The sequence below is a fragment of the Vespa mandarinia genome, chromosome 20 (assembly GCF_050613455.1).
Source record: "Vespa mandarinia isolate Hongniang chromosome 20, ASM5061345v1, whole genome shotgun sequence".
NCBI lineage: Eukaryota > Metazoa > Arthropoda > Insecta > Hymenoptera > Vespidae > Vespa > Vespa mandarinia.
This window is the reverse complement of record NC_140829.1, coordinates 1,408,179-1,430,000: the sequence shown is the minus strand read 5'-3', so window position 1 is coordinate 1,430,000 and position 21,822 is coordinate 1,408,179. Positions and strand designations below refer to the sequence as shown.

The window sequence follows — 21,822 nt, the reverse complement described above, 5'->3', positions numbered from 1 at the left end:
TAAATATATATATTATATATATATATAATAATAAAAATAAAATTAAAAATAATAATAATAATAATAATAATAATAATAATAATAATAATAATAATAATAATTTAATTGTAACGAACGATCAAATTTATACCTTTACATTTTCATTTATATATTATTTTTGTGTTAAATTTTTAACAAGCAGTGTTCCAAATTTCTTAAGTGTTATCGTAATTAAAATATAAATTCTCGGCTATCTTTCGAGAAATATCGTGGAGTGTTAATGCCGATAGACGACGATAAGATCGAATTGCATTATATCTACCGGGCAGTGATTCGATTCTATTCATCGTCGTCGTCGTCGTCGTCATCGTCGTCGTCGTACGTCGTCGTCGTGTCGTTGTACAGCTTGTTTGAAAATCTCTTTGCGATTATAATATCGACGGTAAGAAATATAGTGACGTTAAATATTGTTTTGAAAGTTGGAGTATAATCTCGGTCATTGTCCGATATCCATTCTCTCTCTTTCTCTCTCTCTTTCTCTCTCTCTCACACACACACACATACACACATAACTTACTCAGTCTCTGTCTGACTCTCCTTTTTTTTTTTTTTTTTTTTTTTTTTTTTCTTTTTGCGAAATCAAATATATCGGAGAAAGCTAAGAAACTAATGTCACATGTGAAAGATCGTGCCTTTATAAATGTCGATTTAGCGTTACACACACGATATATATATATACACGTACGTGGGTACGTGTGTGTGTGTGTGTGTTTGTTTGTGTTTGTGTTTGTGTGTGTGTGTGTGTGTGTAGCAGAATCAGTTATTGGCTCGTTGCAATCATTGAGAGGCCACGTCATGCGTGTAAAGCCGCATATCCAATATACAGGAACACGAGACGTGTCGTCATCGACTGTATTAGTGATACGACATATACACGCGCGCGCGTGCGTGTGTGTGCACGAACGTACGCATGCATGCATGAAAATATCATAATGTGAGATTATGACAGTAAGATAATTTTAATTTTAGTACATTATAATTGATCAAATTCGTATAGAGATTTGTAGCGCACGTACTTACGTACGTACATTTCTACATTCGTATTTCGTCCACGAAAAGAAAAACAATAGACGATCTCTATCGTGTCCTGTTATGTTTCTCGTCTGTCAGAAGGAATGACCATAAATAATATTGAATGCGGGAATTGCATTAGTAAATAGATTCGTGACAAAAAAAAGTTCTTAGAGGCGATGAAAGTGGGATATATATATATATATATATATATATATATATATCAAGGTGTAGGTGTTTTAATTTAGACCACTTATTTTCCATATTACTGAGATAGTTATTTCACTGCTTAACTGTTCTCTCTTCCTCTCTTTCTCTCTCTCTCTCTCTCTCTCTCTCTCTTTCTCTTTCTTTTTCTTTCATCACCATTTAAATGGGATTTTCAAGGACGACAATGGTTAGAATCAAAAATAAATTCTCGACTATATAACATATTATATATATTATATATATATATATATATATATAGCTATATAGATATATAGATATGAAGAAAGCTATATATATATATATATGCATATGTATGAAGAGTATATATATATATATTTTCTACCGACGAAAATACATATATTTAAGATGTGTTTCGAGTCTAACGGAGCGTCCTACAACGATCGTCATTGGAACTCTGGGCGTGTCACGTTCGCACATACGTATCGTACAATACGTACGCTTGAACGACGATGGTTTCTGTCTGTTTAATTAAATGATTCTATGGGTGTACTTAGGTCACGGACGATGTTAATTATCAAATGTTACGAAAAAAGAGAAAAGAAATAAAAAAGAAAAAAAGAGAGAAGCGAAAAGGACGACGCTCTCTCTCTCTCTCTCTCTCTCTCTCTCTCTCTCTCTCTCTCTCTCTCTCTCTCTCTCTCTCTCTCTCTCTCTCTCTCTCTCTCTCTCTCTCTCTCTCTCTACAATGTATGTACTATGGTGTGTCCATACGTGCCTTTTCTTTTTTTTTATATATATATACCCACCCACACACACACACACACATATATATATATATATATATATAATATATGTAAAACTATGTGTGATATTTATAATTATACAACAGTTCATGACAGTTTATATTTGCGTTCATCGTCATTACGATAGGTCAAAGCCATTTAACGTGTAACGTCATTATTATGTTAACATTACGTGATCTGATGCGAAGAACAAAAAAAAAAAGAAAACGGAAAGAAAAGAAAAATGAAAAACATACGAAACAATCACCATTAAAATAATTTCAAATAAAGGGGGGAAAATCTAAGTCGAATAAGAGATCTTTTATCGTGCCCACTCGTTATGCGCGTTAAACCGGAAATGACGCATCTCTGTAATTAGGCACGACATATATACACACACGCACACACACACATACACACATATATACATATATTTATATATACATACATAACTTCGTCGCATTGCTACGTTCTTGCAACAGACACGAGAAGTAAAAGATTTATCCATGTTTCACGTTATGAATTACGTGTTAGTTATGTTAATCTATGATGTGTAGAGTTATATATCTACGAAATTCGCGCGTAATTTCAAAGATAAAAAGAGAGAAAAAAGAAAAACAAATTATTCGATTTGAAAGCGAACGAACATTCGCATCGTTTGTCTTTCTTTACTTCCCGATTATGCTTTTTTTTTGTTTTTTTTTTTTTTTCTATTTTTCTTTCCTTTTTTTTTCTTTTTTTTTTTTTTTTTTTCTTTTTCCTTGAGCAACACAAGAATCGAGTAAGGATTAAAAACGTTTAGCCATTAGCATGATCTCTTCGAATTACAAATTATTTATAGTTCGATGAATAGTAGAACGTGATCTAATTCCGGTAGTCGTAACGCAATAATCCTCGTTGATACATATAATCAACAGTGCTTCGTATTATATCGTTTGTTTATTTTATATATATATTATTATGATATATATATACATATAAAAATATATATAATATTTTTTTTTTATGTAAAAATGAGGTATCATCATGTTCGTTTCTGAACGAAATTATAAACTTCAAATTTGATTTCTAATTTCAATTTTCTAAATTTCTAATTCTTCATCGTTCTTTTCGTCACTTTTTTTATTTTTATTATTATTATTATTATTATTATTATTATTATTATTATTATTATTATTATTATTATTATTATTATTATTTAATTTTTACTTTCACCAGGTCGTAGCGTCGAGTAAAAAACAGAACAAAAAATGGCGGATACGAGTCAGCAGGAACTTTCGGAACCTCATACAAACGGGGCAATGGACGGGCTTACGGAGGAAGAAAAAAGCAAAATAAGGCCCGCGGACATTGATGCTGTGAGTAATGTTTAACGCATTATCTTTTGTTGTTTCTTTTTTGTTTTCTCTTTTTCCTTTTCTTTCTTTCTTTTTTTTTTTTTTTTTTTTTTTTTATCTGTAAGAGATAGGGAATAAATGGAAGAAATATTTCAACGTGCAAACAATTGCGATCGATAATCTTTTTACGCGTAATTTTTCAATTATCTGTAGGATATGAGAGAAATGGAGAGAAGAAAGAGAGTCGAAATGATGATGAATTCGCGATTATTCAGGGAAGAATTGGAACGTATAATTGAGACGCAAATGAAAGACGGCGCTGGACCATCCGGTTTATTACAACAGATCTCTGATATGATGGGTGCTCAAGGAGCACGTTTCAATGGAAATGTATTTAAAAGTAAGTGACAAATGTTGAACGTCAGCTACTATATAAATTTATAGTTTTCTTTTTTATTTTTTCCTCTTTTTCTTTTTTTTTTTTTTCATCTTCTTTATATTAAGTTAAGTTACGTGATTATTTATAAATTTTAGATTCGAATTGCGTGGTGCCTATAAATGATATTCGCGGTGTCGAAAGCATGGGCTATGCCAAAGGTGAAAAACTGTTGCGTTGTAAACTCGCCGCTGTATTCAGATTACTCGATTTATATGGATGGACGCAAAATGTGGGTGGTCAAATGACGGCACGCTTGAATCAGGATCAAGAACATTTTTTGGTTAATCCTTATGGATTGCTCTATCATGAAATAACGGCTTCTAGTTTGATTAAGGTCGACATGCAAGGTTCCGTAGTGGAACAAGGAACAACAAATTTTGGTATACACATTACCGGATTTCAATTACATTCTACGATACATGCTGCTCGACCTGACATCAAATGCATCGTTCATATATCTACTCCGTCCGTTACCGCTGTAAGTAATCAAGAAAGAACATATTTATTTTGTCGATATAATTATTTCGACTATTTTATTACTATTTTGTTTCTTCTTTCTCTTTTCCTCGTTATATTATTTTTATTCTTAATTGTTCTTTCAAATTTTCCCTTTTATCAAATTCTATCCTTATGATATTTTACAGATTTCTTCTTTAAAATGTGGTTTACTGCCAATCGGACAAGAAAGTATAGTTATTGGTGAAGTTAGCACGCACCATTATGTCGGCGGAATGCTTGATCCGGAAGAAAGAGAGAAAATTACTAGAAATCTTGGTCCTATTAACAAAGTAATGCTTTTAACCAATCGTGGTGCACTTTGTTGTGGTGAAACTGTCGAAGAAGCTTTTTACAATGTATACAACACTGTATTGGCCTGTGAAACGCAGTTGAAACTTATGCCAGCCGGTCTAGACAATTTAAATCTCATTTCGGAAGAATCGAAGAAAACAATTTTCGAAGCATCAAGGAAGCCTCCAATTCCTCAACATACTTCGGCACCAGAATCTACAATAATAACGGAGAAATTAGAAAAACGTTGGAGAATAGGTGGAACAGAATTTGAAGCACTTATGAGGATGCTCGATAATGCTGTAAATATTTATTCATTTATATTACCCGATCGTTTAGTTTCATTTGTAAAGAAAATATTTAAATCTGTGTTTCTTTTTCTTGTTCCTTCTTTTTTTTTTCCTTCCTTCGTAGGGTTTTCGTACAGGTTATATATATAGAAATCCACTTGTAAAAGGAGAGCCTCCAAAACCACGAAACGATGTGGAGGTACCACCAGCAGTTTCATCTTTGGGATATTTGCTCGAAGAGGAAGAATTGTATAAGCAGGGGTAAGTACTCGATACTATTTAAAATTATCATTATGAGTACAACGTTTAGATGATTTGTACTATTTTCTTAAAATAATAAATATTCATTTTTATTTATTGTATAGGCTTTGGAAAGGTGGTCGTAAAGGTACAGATAGGTCACGTTGGTTAAATTCACCGAATGTTTATCAAAAGGTGGAGATATTGGAAACTGGTACTCCTGATCCGAAGAAGATTACAAAGGTAGAAGTTATTACTTTTGAGAATAAAAACGAGTAAACATTTATAAATTAAATCAATATATCATTTAAATGCCATACGCGCATATATATATATATATAAATAATATATATGCATATATAAGAAATGAATTCAACGCAGCTAAAAAAGTCGTCATTCCGATCGTTCAATGAAAATTTGTGTTCACAGATCTTTGTAAAGATCGTACATGTTATATATATATATAATTGTATCCGCGAATTTTTAAATACATTGCGGATGGTACGTAGGGAATATAATACTCGCCAAATATTCCTAAAATAGTTATAAAATAATTCACATCAACGATACTCCTCTTCTTCTTCGTTTATGAAGTCATATTAAATTTGTACGATCTATGTTACTATGGATATCGTACGAATTTATTGTCTTAATAATAATGTCAACCATCAAACTTAAAATGTATTTCGAATACATATTACTACATGCATTGAATTTGACGAAAGAAGAAGTAGATTTCAAAATTTATTATTCTTTTCAAAATATACTTATGCATTCCATTTATGCATCATCTCATTAAAACGATGATGCATTTAATCTTTTTAGCTTAGCTTTTTCATATATTATAATATCCATCTTATATATCGCATAGTCCTTTTATGCTTTATACAGTTATATAAAAGCAAAATGAAAATTATTCTAAGCAGTTAATGGATTAATATATAAAACAAATATCGTATCCCATATTAAATATATGTTAATGGATGTATCTTGTGAAATTTTATATCGTTATACATGGGAGATCAAATGAAATTGATCAATCCCTTGCATATATAATATTTAGATAACTTCAGAAGACATTGTCATGTTGTAGAATGATGCACCATCGTCTATTTTATTGTTTATAATGACATACATCGAATTAATATGTTGCAGAATATAATACATTTATTTCTAGAATTTAAAATAACTCAAATAATTAATAATTTATCCAACTAGCTAGTTCAAGTTCAAATTTGTAACAATTTCATTTATAACAATTTTTTTATTTTTTACATAGGTTCTACTACATTATCGAATCACGTTTTTACGATATGTGCGATGAAAATTATAATATTTATTAAAATTATATATGTAACTTGTGTATACTTCGTTACAAAGAAGTAGTTCAGTATATCCGATATAGAAAGGGAGCACAAAGTAAATATTCTTATCAGTGAATGCTGGATAGATGTGAAGTACATAATACTTAAATGATTATAAACATATGTAAGTGTATATATAATATACATATACATATACATATACATATACATATATATGTAGGATTGTGCGTCATTTTGTCTTCTGTAGCTTATTCATGATCGAATAAAGTTTAATCCGTTGTCTAACATGTCTCAACAATATTTTAATTGTTCGAAACATATACATATATAAATTAGTCAAAATTAAAGAATGATGCGTGCACGGGTGTGATGTACAATTGCAGATTGATGATCTATATTCATCAAAATTTATCAAAATAGACGGGTAGTCATTTTTTGTGTCATTTGCACGTTATATTAGTATGCATTAATTTCTTTCTCTCTCTTTCTTTTTTTTTTCTTCTTTTTTTTTTTTTTTTTTTTTTTTTTTTTTTCCTTCTGTGATACATCATGTATGTTCTGTAGAAAATAATAGAGTTCGTCAGATTGAAACCTGTATGAATGTGTGCCTGTTGGTCGGTCGTGTCAACGAATTCTCCATGACCTCGGTATACATCCACTGCATTTACAAAACCAGGTAAAATGACCCTTCAAATGTTTAATACAGTTGGCATTTGATAACGATACTTTAATATCAAAAAGTTATATACTGAACAAATTACACGTTATTTAAAATTAATTGATTTATTTATTTATTTTTTTTTTTCTTCTTTTTATTATTTATTTCTTATTCGAAAATATTAAAAAAAATGAGCGTCCAAAGAGAAAGTAATGTTTGTTATATAGTTTAAAGAAAAAAATATGCAATGCAGGCACACATTACATGCAGTACTTTATTTTTTACTGCGCAACCGTATGTATCATTCATTGGTAAAAAAAAAAAAAAAAAAAAAAAAAAGAAAAAAAAGAAAAAATAAAAGAAAAAAGAAAATTATATTGGTAAAATATATGAAAGGGGGTCAACTCTCTAATGCTCTGGTTTTGTGTGCAGTGGGTGTCCGATGGATCTCCGACCCATAGCAGTACTCCGGTGAAGATCGATGGTGCTCTCCAGTTTGTACCTAAAAACACTAATCCGAAAGAATTCAAACAAATCCAACAGCAGGTAAGTAAATATATATATTTATACTATTTTATGAGATAATTCTAATAACAGTAAGACATAATATCCTCTTTCAAATTATATATTTGTACTTTTATATATTTGAGTTTATAAATTATTCAAAGATATTACATTGATATAATGAAAGGACGCATGAATTTTTTTCCTTTTATTAGATAAAAGACTATCGTAGAGCAGATAAAATTTCGGCTGGACCACAGTCGCACATATTGGAAGGTGTTACGTGGGAAGAAGCGAAAAAAATGCAGGTAGAAATTTTAACATTTATTTTTATACTTGGCTAATATATATCATTGATAAGGAATAAGATAATGATGTAGGTAAGAATAAAAAAAATTAATTAATAGATTTTTTCTAGTTAAAGTATTTTTTTGAGAAAACATCTTGATATATTATTATTTCTAAACATATTTATAATTTCATCAAAAATTCTAAATAGCAAATTATTTATTTAAATTTCCAAGGTATTAATATATAAATATTAATATATAGATATATGTATATGTATGTACGTATATAATATATGTATTTATATATTATTATTATTATTATTATTATTATTATTATTATTATAATTATTATTATTATTATTATTATTATTATTATTATTATAATTATTATTATTATTATTATTATTATTATTATTATAATTATTATTATTATTATTATATATATACTAGTTTATTATCTATTTATCAATAATTTCTATATTAATCTCTTAATTATTTTCAAGGACGCTACGATCAGTGGTACTGGAGAGCAAGTCGTTCTCGTAGGAGCAGCCAGTAAGGGTATCATACAAAGAGGTTTTCAACATAATGCAATGGTTTACAAGACACCTTATGCAAAGAATCCATTTGACGCCATTACGGATCAGGAATTAGATCAATATAAAAAGGAAGTAGAGCGCAAGCAGAAGGGTGATCCTTGTAAGCATTGAATATTTATTATAAAAATATTTTCATTTTACAATGGGGAAAAAAAATAATCTATAACGAATATTTTGTAATTAGATGACGAATCACAATCGGAATCGGAGGCATTGTCATCATTTAACATCAGTCGTGCAACACATGAATCTAGCACTGCCAAGAGTCCGATTCAATCACCGGTCTCTGTTACGTCTGAGACTGAGGAAGAGAGTAGGGACGGTAAGAGAAATTATAAATTAAATTTATAAAAAAAATTTTATTATAAAACAAATTACATTATTTATTATTATATTATTATAAAAAATATTAATTATAAATTTTATTATAATTAATATTATAAAAAAATTTTTATAATTATTATAAAAAAAAAAAATTATAAATTTGGATCTTTTTTTTACGTGATATTTTATTTTTTTTTTTTTTAAACACGATTTTTTAAATACGTTTCTATTCACACGTTGTCAGTTCAGTAGAAGATGTCAAAAAAAAAAATCGTAGTTATTTATTTTCTTTCTTATTTCTTTTTTTTTTTTTTTTTTTTTTTTTGTTACCTTCAACACTTGATAAATTAAATGAAATGTTTTTAACGAATACATTCTTATATTTTAAATTGTTATTCTATTACTTGCGTTGAACACAAGTTTTTTTTTTTCTTTTTTTTTTCTTTTTGCCATTATATTATACTTTTTGTAAATCTATTTTTACATGACTTTTTTCTCATTTTTTTTTTCTGCACACTACATATCCACCATGTAAAAACAAAACCCATGTTTATAGGCTATTCTGAGCCGCTTACTTGCCAAATCGATTAACTCTATACAACAAAAAGCGAGGAAATAATATAAATTGCTTTTTAAAATATAAATTCAAATGAACATTATAAAATGTATAAAGGCCTTGGTTGCAGCATTAGAATTGAATTATTGCAATGATTTACATTAGAGCAAGAAGGAGCTAATAAGATAGGCTTTTGGAATAAATTATTTTTAATTCGATGGCCAAAAAAAAATTTGTCATTTAATGATGTTGAATAATGGAAATTGGGGAAATTTATTATGAATATAAAAAGTGAATACTCCATCAAATGTTTTGACATTTAAATTTTAAAAAAAATTCAAAAAGTGATGTTAATCGATTTGTCTTGTGAACGGCAGCTCATTTGACGATTGAAAATTTATGAGAGAAGAACATTTAATAATAGCGTTATTCTTATATCCACAGAACCACGAGTTTTACGGATAGAAACGAAACAAGTGCCTGCGCCCAGTCAACCAGAAGTCGTTTTAAGTGACGGTAAGTGTATTTTAAATAATTTAAAAATTCACAAAGAATTAATCGTTGTATACCATGCAAGAATGGTTTGGCTGTTTAGAATTTATGACATGAAATGCAAAGTAGTATCTAATGGTATTAGAATTTTTTGGAATTGTCGCATGTTTATTATTCAATTGCATACCATGTACGATTATACGTTTGGATCTTCGTGATTATTCCCAATTAATAAGTATTTCTTGCAATAATAATAATAATAATAATAATAATAATAATAATAATAATAATAATAATAATGATAATAATAATAATAATAATAGTAAGAATAAAAAAAAAACAAACAAAAAAGAAGAAGAAAAAGTATTCTCTATAGCATGTGAATATTTTTCCTACCCCCTGCCCCACCCAACCCCTCCAATTTTGACATATGCATGTAATCGTTTATTCTTCATACAGCATATGCGACTACAGAGTTCCTCAATGAAATGCGACGTGCTGCGATCGAAGCAGAAAGTGATATTAGCAGGCAAGGTAAGCGGTTCTTAGTTAAGAGAGGTGAGGTTAAAGGAGAAAGGAAGTGTGTTGTATCAGGTAACGCATGATCGCACGTTTGTCTTTAACGTTACGAACGCATACACGCACGATTATTATAAACATCTACAGACATTTTTCCCCCCTTGCATTTAAATATATTTTGCTTTTAACACGGTTAAAAGAATGAATCTTTATGATCGCTAACGCTTGCACCGCATACATACATACACGTCGAAGTTTCTTGTACAAATTTTATGTTCGCACGCATCATTATTATTATTGTTTTACATTTCTTTTCTTTTTTTTTTTTTTTTCCTCTCATAACAGTTTAATATACATTTATATATGTTAAAGTCAAAAGGTACGATTTGCTAAATCTAAAACGTTCATCATTTGTATATATTTATATTATTTTATGATTTAGCGATCGTGCAATAAATCAAGTTTATCAATTTATATATATATATATATATATATGTATACATTTATATATTATATATATATATAAATGTATGATGTGTATGTATATATATATATACTCGTGTATAAATCAATAATTTATACGTCGTGCTTGTTGTAATGCTTTTACTTTTTTCTTTTTCTTTTTATTTTTTATTTATTTATTTTTTTATTTACTTATTTTTTTATTTATTTATTTATTTTTTTTTTTCACCGTAGCGAGAGAATGATTTTTTTTTTTTTAGTACGGGACGTATGATAATACGGAGTTGATCAAAAACATAGAAGTATTTTAAAAATGTTATTGTTTATTTTAAATGGGATTATAGAGTGAAAACAGGGATGATCTGAGAGGATGGTGTGAGCGATCCGTGATCATAACGAGGTCACAATCGTACTACTCTTGGAGCAAATAGATTTTGAACGTGGAAGAAAAGAATTCTGTTTTTTAGAAACTGAGATTCGTATGTCTTCGGACAATGTCATTTTACAGATTGTGCTCTATCAAGCGGTTGCGGCAGCGAATCCAGTGCTAGTGTTCGTTCAGGCTGGCGATCTCCCGAGCTTCATGATAATCCGCATTTAAAGGTAGTTCGCAGTTCAGTCGTCGCAGAACGTATGAAACCCATCTTGATCGAACGTTCGTGGAACGCGACGTGGAAGCCGCTTAAGACAGTTAACGACGAGAGCAATGGTAAACAAGTCGCAGATATTCGTAACAACAATGAAACGCGATTATTGAAGAATTTTTTGACTCGTATTAAAGCGAGACGCGAGTTCTTCGATAATTACGAGAAGAGAATGCTGAACGGTGGGAACTGTGCGATTCAAGGAAAAGAAAGGAACAAATTTACTCGAGCAAAATTTTTTGATAAATTTATTAACAATCGAAACGATGATAATAGATCTAATGATGTGACTCGAGGATTACTTTATAATGTATGTAATCATAATGGTGAGATCACAGAAAATGGTACAGTAATAAAGAAATCCGATGATAGAACATTAAAGAATTTGATAAACGAAAAAATATTAGACTCATCTGGATGTAAGATGGATGATGATCAAACGGATTTTTTAACTTGTCGCAAGAACGATACAAAAGGGAAGGATATAATTTACACTAACGAAAATAAATTTTTCTGGGAGGATGATGACTGTCAATGTGTATCCTGTTTATCATTTTCGAAGAAGAACAACGTGGTAACGTACGATCGTAATCATTGGGACAATCTAGGCGATGTAATAAAATGTATAAACGATAAAATTTTGCCATCTCGTGCTAGCTTGAACGCCTTACCAGTGACGGACGCATCGATGAAATATAATTTGGATTCGACGAACATGAGCTTGATCTATAGTTTGACACCGTCGAATGATATATCAATGATGGTCGGTTATGATAATAATGACGTCGATAACATTGTTAATAGGTTAGCGAACGATGATGATAAACAAACGGATGTAACAATGAAACGAGTAAACGAATCAAATACTACATCGAAATGTACATCCATGGAAAATATTCATCAGGACGATTCTACCGATAATTCGTTCATCGATTACAATGAAAAATCATCTAATAATGGATCGGATATATTAGAATTGCCAACGGGTACGATTCAGGAGTTGGAAGATTTTCTCGGTGTATCCTTTAACGAGGACATGAACACTAGCGTTAATCAAATAATAGCAGAACTCGATGTTAATCAAACATACGTAGAGGCAACGAATATAGTGGATGAGGTTATCGAAGAGGCATCTCGTATTACATTTAACATAAACGTATCCCCGAAGAGTACGATTTCTACGGAATCAAATTTGATCGTTATCGATGAGCTTGTACATCACGTGATTGATCGACACGACAAAGAAGATAAAGTTTTTCTTTCGACTACAAGGATTGATCATCAGGATTATATTAATGGATCGAAAATTTTACACGAGTCAAGTGACGACGTTATTGAAACAATTAATAACAATAATAATGAAGAATGTTCGATGATAAAATCAATAGATCTAATGACTAATTCATCGGTTATCGATAAAACTTTAATAAAGTGTACTTGTCTTGAACATCGTTGTTCCTTAGGGAAGTCAAATGAAAATGTTAATGACTCTCATAACAAAAATGATATCGATGATAATATTCTTGATAAAATAGAAAATATTTACGATGAAGACATTGACGAAAATCGTAACGTTAGATTGATAACGACGGAAAATCATTCGAAAAAGAAGATACCATTGAACGAAGAAGTTGTTCTTGAATTTTGTTCTATAACCGATCGATCGAAGAACGACGTTTTAACGTTAAATTTTCAAGTGGAGAGATCCGAGTCGGATTTAGAAAATAATTCATTCAAGGAAACAATTAATTTGCCGCGTAAACGTAAACACAGCGAGATTGAATTTACAAACGAGGAAAGAAACATTAATGTCGATTGTCAAACGAATTTGAAATTTTCAGATCACGATCATCATCACTATCATCACCATCATCATCATCATCATCATCATCACAATAAGAACTTCGAAGATATCACAGTTAACACGTATGAGGTTAAAAGTACGAAACAATATAGATCAAACAACGGATGGATCCTAACAAACAATAAAACGACGATGTTGAATAATGAGAGCGTAAACTCGAATGATATTTCATTCGATGATTCTCGGAATGATCATCAATATCGTGATTTATCTCCAATAACGGAAGAGAATAGCAATGAATCGTTTAACGAGGAAATTACCAGCATTCTTGTAGATACTTGTCCCGAGTGTTGCATCGATTGTTCATTGGAAAGATCGGAAAACAGGAACGAGATAACAACGACAACGACAACGACAACAACAACAACAACAACAACAACAATGACAACGTCATTTGTTGAAAGGGAAAATATAAACATCAGTGCCGGTGAGGAATCAATTAAATCGATGGATTATTATACTTGCAAGGACGATAGTAGCGAATACAATACGTCCGACAGGCCATCATCATGTTCAAATCCATCGAATTTCAACGATTCGGTCGATCGTGTATCCATTTCTTCGGATGCTACGTATATCATTTGTAACGAATTTGAGTCACCCTCAGAATCGCCAATCTACGTTGATTCTAAAAATTGTTTTACGTCCGTTAAGGATGAAGACGTACTATCTGCTAATGACCTTCTTGAAACGACGGAAAATGTTAAACCGATAAACTCTAAGTCAATCATTTTCTCTACGAAGAATGATGTCGAAGAACTCGCCTGTCTCGACGAAATAATTAATCCAAAAAATGAGAATTTTCAAAAAGATTCATCATTTTATTTCGATAAAAATGATACTAATGGATCTCACGTGCTTCCACGATACGAGGATTCTTCTTTGTATAGATTGGTATCGGGAATGAAACTGAATAGTATCAATTCTTTAATCGAATCCACCCACGACGATCGTTCTCTCATTTCGGAGCAATGAGAATTATCTTGAGTTTAATTTTTCAAATTTTCTTTTTTTTTTTTCTTTTTTTTTTTTTGTTCTTTCTCTTTTTCTATTGTTGGCATGACCACAAACATTTTTCTAATTGACGTTTCACTTTTACGGTTTATCTTCACTTTCTAATTTTTATCGATAAAATGTTGTAACATTCTTTTCTTTTCACGAGAAGTATAACGACAGATTAGAAATATAGTTTTGATACGTATAGAGCGATAAGATACAGATAAAGCTCGATAGTTAAGAAAAGATATCAATTTGTTTATTTACGTTTTCTATATTTCTTTCTTTTTTTCGTTTCTTTCTCTTTTTTTTCTTTTTTTTGTTTTTTGTTTTTGTTTCTTTTTCTGTTTCTTTTCTCGTTTTTTGATAGTTTAGCATGAATGTGTAACGGAGCACGTTTTTCTTTTTTTTTTTCTTTTTTTTTTTTTTTTTTTATGTTTTTTTATGTTTTTCTATCGCACAAATGTACGTGCCAATTATTATCTTTTTCTTGTTATTTTGTTTTTGTTTATTTTTATTATTATTCTTTTTTTATTATTTTTTTCATTATATCAAATTCAAGGATCTCAAGTTAATTATATTAATGTACATAGATATATTTAGTTAGTACGGAGATGCTTTATGCGTCCTTGTTTTTATGATAAGAATAATAAATTACGTTTATGTTGTGTCTTAAAACATTTACATTGATGAACAATTTTGCTTAAGGAGTACTTACTTCTTTTTTTCTTTTTTTTTTTTTTTTTTCTTTTTCGTTTCTTGTCCCTTTTAGCGAATTCCTGTGGTATTTTTTGTAATTCAAGATGGACAAATATGTTGTTGTACGTTTTGCATGTTTCGTTACGATTGTCCTTTTGCACATAGTTTTGTTACACGCTTAGAAGGATATTTTGTCATATCTCAATTTAATTCGTTTTATTGTCGACGAATGTGTAAATCGTCGAAACCATGTGAGATTTTCTTAAATTCGAATTTTCAAAGATAGCCGGAGAGAAAAAAGAAAAAAGAAAAAAAAAAACATTGCAAAAAGAAAAGAAAATGACAAAAAGTATCAAATATTTAACCTGTTAACCGGAAAATATTTTCGAGGGATAATATCGTTGAACGTGAATTCATAAAACTTATTTTCATTAGAAATAAAATAATTAATATGAAAATTAAAAAACTTCGGATAAATTAAATATTCTTTTTTCCCCTTTTTGTTATAACGAGTATATTCGTCATGAGGGGGAAAAAGTGATTATCATTTATTATTTAAATAGCTATTAAATAGTATAAACTAGTGATTGGACACAATTAATGGGGATCAATAAGTTATAAAATGAAGAATTTAGTTATACATGTGTATACGTAATTTTTTTTTTTTTTTTTTTTAATTGGAATGAGAAACAAATCGTATTTTCTTTTTTTTTTTTTTACGAAGACAAAAGTGAAATCTCATCGCGAGAGATTAACTATTCGGTTAACAGGTTAACCCTTTGTATCCGAACATCTTTTCTTTTTTTTTTTTTTTTTCTTTTTTAATCCTTTCATTTTACTGTACAGTTAAAAAATACATAATACATACTTTTCTCGAAAATCATTTAATTTGTTTTTAATCGTAATAATATTATGAAATGAAAATTTTGATTTTGCGTTGAAATAATGGCGTCATTCTGGTATCCTCCAATGCAACAGATTAATATAATAGTTCACGTAAATTTTCCTTGGTTTTTAAATAAAACAGCATAAGATATATAGTGTTCAAAATTTACTACAGATATTTATATTTGTATATATATATATATATTTTTTTTTTTAATATCTAATAAATTTTATATATATATATAATGTACACACACACACACACACACACACACACACACATACACACACGCATACACAGGTGTGTATATGGGTAATTAATGTCCCTAATTTGTTTCGAGATTATACTGCTTCTTTTTTATACGTACTACATTATAATATATCCCAACGCTTCGATCGAAATATACGTGCTACCTTGTCCTTTGCACGATCCTTGGTGAATCTGCTCAAACAAAAAGAAAGAGAGTGGAAGGGGGAGAGGGAAAAAGGTTAAGGGTCTCAACACAATTTATGGTAACGAGCTATATGAACACAATCATCTAAAAAAAACATCAATTAAAATAACACTATCCTGCATATTTGCAAGGTAAGTTGCGGTTATATCGGTACGCTTATTTATCCAATGGCTAATATTTTATTAACGTTAATTATTATATTGATCTTAATTCTCAGAGATATATAATTGAAAAATTTCCTTTTATACATTGTAGAAATTTTTCCATAGTACATGTTCAATGTGACAACAAATTTATATAATATATATATATATATAGAGAAAAATCTTTATAAAAAAAAAAAAAAAAAAAAAAAAAGATTATAGATTATCCGAGAATTAATATTTATAATTTAATTTGTGCGATCGTTTTACTTGTTTTTCTTTTTGAAATCGATCGACGAGAGTTATATGAATGTTCGTTAAAACAAAATAACTTTTGTGTTTCAGGAGAAAATACCGTAAATGGCGATCACTCGGACGCCCATCACAGTACATTTTCTCAAAGTAGCAAGGAGGTTCGTTAAATATTCATTTTTTTTATTTATTTTTCTTTTTTTTTCTTTTTTCTTTTCTTTCTTTTTTTTTTTTTTTTTTTTTAAATTTCTTCTCTCTCTCTCTCTCTCTCTCTCTAAATGTGAAAATTAATACACGTGTCTATGTTTAACGTTTAATTATGATCAGTGTGAGAAGCATTTATGGTGTTTGGCTTCTCGTTAATTTTTTTTTTCTCTCAGAGCTTTTTGAATAACAAAAATTCATTTTCTTATTCATTCATTGTCATGATGTTCACAATCAATAACATTTACATCGTGTTTCTGTCTCGTCCGTTTCTTTCTTTTTTCTTTTTTTTTTTCTCCTTTTTTTTCTCTTCTTTTTTTTAATGTCTCAAAATGCATACTTACTTTCATGCCTGCTCCATTCCAGTCTACTATATTCATCGTGGCTCCTGTGGTCATATCATATATATATCATACGGCATATTACATTCAAAAAAAAAAAAAAAAAAAAAAAAAAGAAAAAAAAAAAAGAAAACATAAATGACAAGAAAAAGACAAAGAACTATATAGATTGCAAATGCTTGCAAGCGCATCGACGTTATTGTAGGATCATCTACGACTTTAGACAGCTGTGTGAATAATTCAAAAAAGAAAAGAAAAGAAAAAAAGAAACATGCAATTGGAATTTCTGCTCGAGAACGCGGTATATAAGAAAGCCATAGTTACATGAGCAACCCTAGCTGCTTGTTTTTACAAAGCTCGAAGCTTCGTCATAGACGTTCCTTTTTCATTCTATTTTCTCTATATATCCTTTCTTTTTCCTTTTTTTTTTTCTTGTTTCCATTCTTTCATTGAAATCGCCATTTCATTGCCTATACAATAGTGCTAATATGCATGATTCGAATGCAATCGAAGGAGAAAGTTTTAGGATCTCCAAGGACTCTCTCTCTCTCTCTCTCTCTCTCTTTCTCTCTTTTTATTTATTCGACATTTTAATAATGGCTCCATAAATTCCATCATTTCAAAAATATTTGTTGTTTGTTAAAATTATAAAAAAGATACGTAGTATAATTTTCTTTTTATTTTTTTTTTCTTTCTTAAAGTGAGCTATTAAAAATTGTTGTATCTTAACATAATCAATTAAAAGAAATAAACAAATCGATCATAATGAGATTCACTGAGGGATCCTAAAACCATATTGACGACGTTGCGCATGTGCATGCGGAAAGGTTTATGGTTACGGTTGGGACCTTCCGTGTTAAGGGTTCCATGTCGCAGGACGTGAGCGTTAGCGAGGAATCGCCGAAGAAGGAGAAAAAGAAGAAGAAGGGCCTTAGGACGCCGTCATTTCTTAAGAAGAAAAAGGAAAAGAAGAAGTCGGTCGAGGCGTAGGTAGCCATAACGAAGGTTTGTATTTTGAGCATAATATTTTCAATTATTTTTTTTGTCTTTTTTCTTTATTTATTTATTATATATCCATTTAACCAAATCCTTTTTCGAATTTCCTTAAATCGTATAATCAAAATAATTCTGTTTGAAAAAAAGAATCCAATTCCAATTTAGATTCCAAATTCTATAACATGACAAGGACATATTCCTTTCATGCGTCTATGTCATATTAAATTGTCGTGTTAATATATTTCTTCCATAAAAGAAAAAGAATATGTGTAATTTATGAAAGAACGAGAAAGTCAATTTCTGAGGAATGATAGCAATTGATAAATTTTTTGATACGTTTCAAAATTTAAAAATACACATACATATGTATAAGTATTATAATATTGTTTTTTTTATCTATCGGTACATATATAAATATGCGTATAATATATAGGTATACCATTTAAAAATATGTGGACACTTTACTAATTTTAAGAAATTCGTGAAATATAATGCATATTATTATTGTTTATCGATATTTTTCGATAAACCCCATTATAAACATATATTTAATATGTTATAAGAGTATTAAATTGCAAAATTACTCATTCTTTTGGTTTAACCCTTTGCACTCCGAACCATTCTGGACATTGGCTACTAGCTACTCGGCGCTCCTTTGTGGCAGAAACGTGCATTTACAGACCCTCGTATTATTTAGTATAGTTTTGGAACTAACTAACATATTATAATAATATTGGACTTATATGAATTGATTGAAATCGAGAAATGTATATTTGCAAAAAAATCAATATTTTATTTTTTATAATTTTGTACAGAGTGATATACTTTAAAACACTCTCCAAAATGCATTGCAGACTGATTAGTGCACGTTTGACAATAATATGTTGTTTGACGCCTGCCACCAGGTGTTTTTCTATCAGAACAAACAATGCAATCTCGTTTTCTTTGTCCCACATCAAAAATATGTAGTTTATTGTCTAATCTATTGTCCGCAGAAGATGTGGATGGACGCGTTCTCGATTCACGAAAATCACCTCTCAACATTTCTTTGTGTATATCTTATAGTAATTTTACTATATTTTTATTTGATTTCTTGTGCCATTTCAAGAGAAAATTTCAGGGAAGTATGCATGTCTCAAAAAGTTGCGCTGAAATAACAAAATCAGCCATAATCACTAATCAAATTTAATGTCCCATGAGAAGGGACATCCGAGTGATATGCTAGAATTACGATGTCCCACGAGAGGGGATAGCTGAGTGCAAAAGGTTAAATGAATACAAGTTTTTCCAGTAGTTTAATATTACATTATATTCATATTCTGTTACGTACGGATGGTTTACAAAACTTTGTTATTACATTTTCTTCGATTTTTATGTTCCCTTTTCCTCGAACTATGTTTCATAATATGGTTTGCTATCATTTAAAGACATAGTTCCAATAATTCAATGTGCAGGAAATAGAGAGATAAAATCGTTCCGTCAGCTTTACATTTCTATCGATTTCAGTTCGACTTGAATACTTGAAAGAGTATGTCGGGTGCGAAAAAAAAAATGAATTAAATATAGAAATGTGGTCGCATATCATAGTATTATCCAAAGAAAGATATTCCATGAGAGAAATTGCGGAAAAAATAAGAGTTTCAAAGTTTTGCATAAGCTATAGTGTTCAAAAGTAAGATGCTACAAGAGTTTGTTTACCTAAAAAAAAATCTGGAAGGATCAGATAAAGGACCCAGGGTAAAAGATCGACACATTGTAAAAATCAATAAGGAAAATATATAAGAAGTATAGTTCCTGAGATAATTGCGGAAATTAATACGTTTAGGGATACGACAATTTCATCTTTGTGGGTCGTGTTACAGTAAAGAAATCATTGTTGAGAAAACAAAACTTCAGTGGGCCATTTTCCATAAAAATTGGACATTGGAAGAGTGGCAAAATGTATTCTGGACCGATGAATCCAAATTTGAACTGTTTGGGACCCAAGCGACGTGTTTTCGTTCATCGGCAAATTAATAAAAAATAAAACTACGATTGTGTGATATTCATCATTAAACGAAAAGGGTCATTCCGTTATTGTATGCGGATGTTTTGGCAATAATATAGCGGGAGATCTGATCAAAATCAACGATATTGTAAAGAAAGAAACTTATTTAAAGATTTTAATAGAGTAGATAATTTTATCTGAATAAGGCTTAATGGGTAATAATTTTACATTTATGCAGAATAATGACACAAAGCATAAACCTTTAAACAATATTATATATAATATGAACTATTTCAAACAATTAGAAATTATTCTAATTTAAAAATAATCGAATGGGGTCACCCCCCCCCCCCAATCACACGATTTGAATTTCATTGAAAAATTGTGGGATCACTTGGACATACAGGTTAGAAAATAATGTCCAATGTCCGAGAAACACTTTTGGAAAATTTTACAAGCAGAACGGATCAATAATGAAAGTGAGATATTAGAAAATTTAATAACCAGGATGCCAGGACTCATAAACGCGATCATAAGAGTGTACAGTGGATATGTAAATGAAAAAAAATATCATTATTTTTTTATTAATATTGGTGAGATATTTACTGAATTATTATTAAAACATATTTTTTAATATTGTGAGAAATAATATACACAAAAATAAATCAAATTTATCAAAAATTTCATAACTTTTTTCAAGCAGTTATAAAAATAAGGAAAGTGTCCATTATATATATATATATATATATTTTATATATTATACGTATATTATCGTTCATAAATATATGTATATAAGTATTATTTTATATAGTTTCCTATCTTTATAAATAATTTCAATTTAATTCTTAAATAATTTCGATTAAGAAAAATAAATAACAATGAGTGACGTAATAGACATTGTTTACGAAATATATTGATTATTATTAAAGGATAAAAATTTGAATATCATTGCTATCGTTGTTCTGAAAAAAAAAACACGATTGAAATAGAATATTTATCGAATAATTTTCAAACTACAGCGACATTATCTCTCTTGTTCATTGAACAATACAACGTATTATTATGAATAAACTTTTATATAAGTATGAAATAAGTATTATGTCAAAGCCGCGTAGATTAATGTTTATATTAATTATTATTTAGTAGTCGTAATGAAATTAAAAAAAAAAAAAAAAAAAGTTTCAAATGTGTTTTAGAAAAGTGGTTGGAATGTGTGCTGAAACAGGTGAGATTTAGCGCGCGAGGGATTGATTGCAGCATCGCTCTTAGAATTAGTCGAGCTATTGCTAGTTGCATTTGCAGTCTTTGCATTATTAGACAAAAACATATATCGCATCATCTTCTCTCTATTTTTAGGCCAGTAAAAAATGAATCCACGTGATTTTTGAGAAATATATGATACATAATACTATTATGTCATCGTAATGCATAGCATCGTGTCAAAACCTTGGACGTTGAGTAGTGATAAAAAAGAAAGAAAGAAAGAAAGAAAAAAGAAAAAAAAATGAAAAAAAAATCGTTATACGTAT

General features: G+C 29.6%; 1 protein-coding gene across 10 annotated transcripts in view; it reads left to right on the top strand.

The window, feature by feature from the left end:
• hts (adducin 1-like protein hts) overlaps window positions 1–21,822 on the top strand; it is a 30,269-nt gene that overhangs the window by 2,868 nt on the left and 5,579 nt on the right. For 3 of the 10 annotated variants that reach the window (XM_035879022.2, XM_035879023.2, XM_035879021.2), the window contains 13 exons: window positions 3,222–3,361; window positions 3,554–3,740; window positions 3,875–4,257; window positions 4,424–4,870; window positions 4,983–5,119; window positions 5,224–5,341; window positions 7,514–7,627; window positions 7,801–7,893; window positions 8,379–8,574; window positions 8,659–8,796; window positions 9,799–9,870; window positions 10,306–10,380; window positions 11,336–14,325. In XM_035879022.2, the coding sequence (XP_035734915.2) occupies window positions 3,254–3,361; window positions 3,554–3,740; window positions 3,875–4,257; window positions 4,424–4,870; window positions 4,983–5,119; window positions 5,224–5,341; window positions 7,514–7,627; window positions 7,801–7,893; window positions 8,379–8,574; window positions 8,659–8,796; window positions 9,799–9,870; window positions 10,306–10,380; window positions 11,336–14,310 (5,043 nt within the window). In that variant the 5' untranslated portion in view covers window positions 3,222–3,253 and the 3' untranslated portion in view covers window positions 14,311–14,325. Of the gene's footprint in view, window positions 1–187; window positions 422–3,221; window positions 3,362–3,553; window positions 3,741–3,874; window positions 4,258–4,423; window positions 4,871–4,982; window positions 5,120–5,223; window positions 5,342–7,513; window positions 7,628–7,800; window positions 7,894–8,378; window positions 8,575–8,658; window positions 8,797–9,798; window positions 9,871–10,305; window positions 10,381–11,335; window positions 14,326–16,858; window positions 16,927–18,171; window positions 18,316–21,822 lie in introns of those variants that run through there. The other 7 variants (XM_085663061.1, XM_085663060.1, XM_085663063.1 and 4 more) reach the window with 7 other exon arrangements.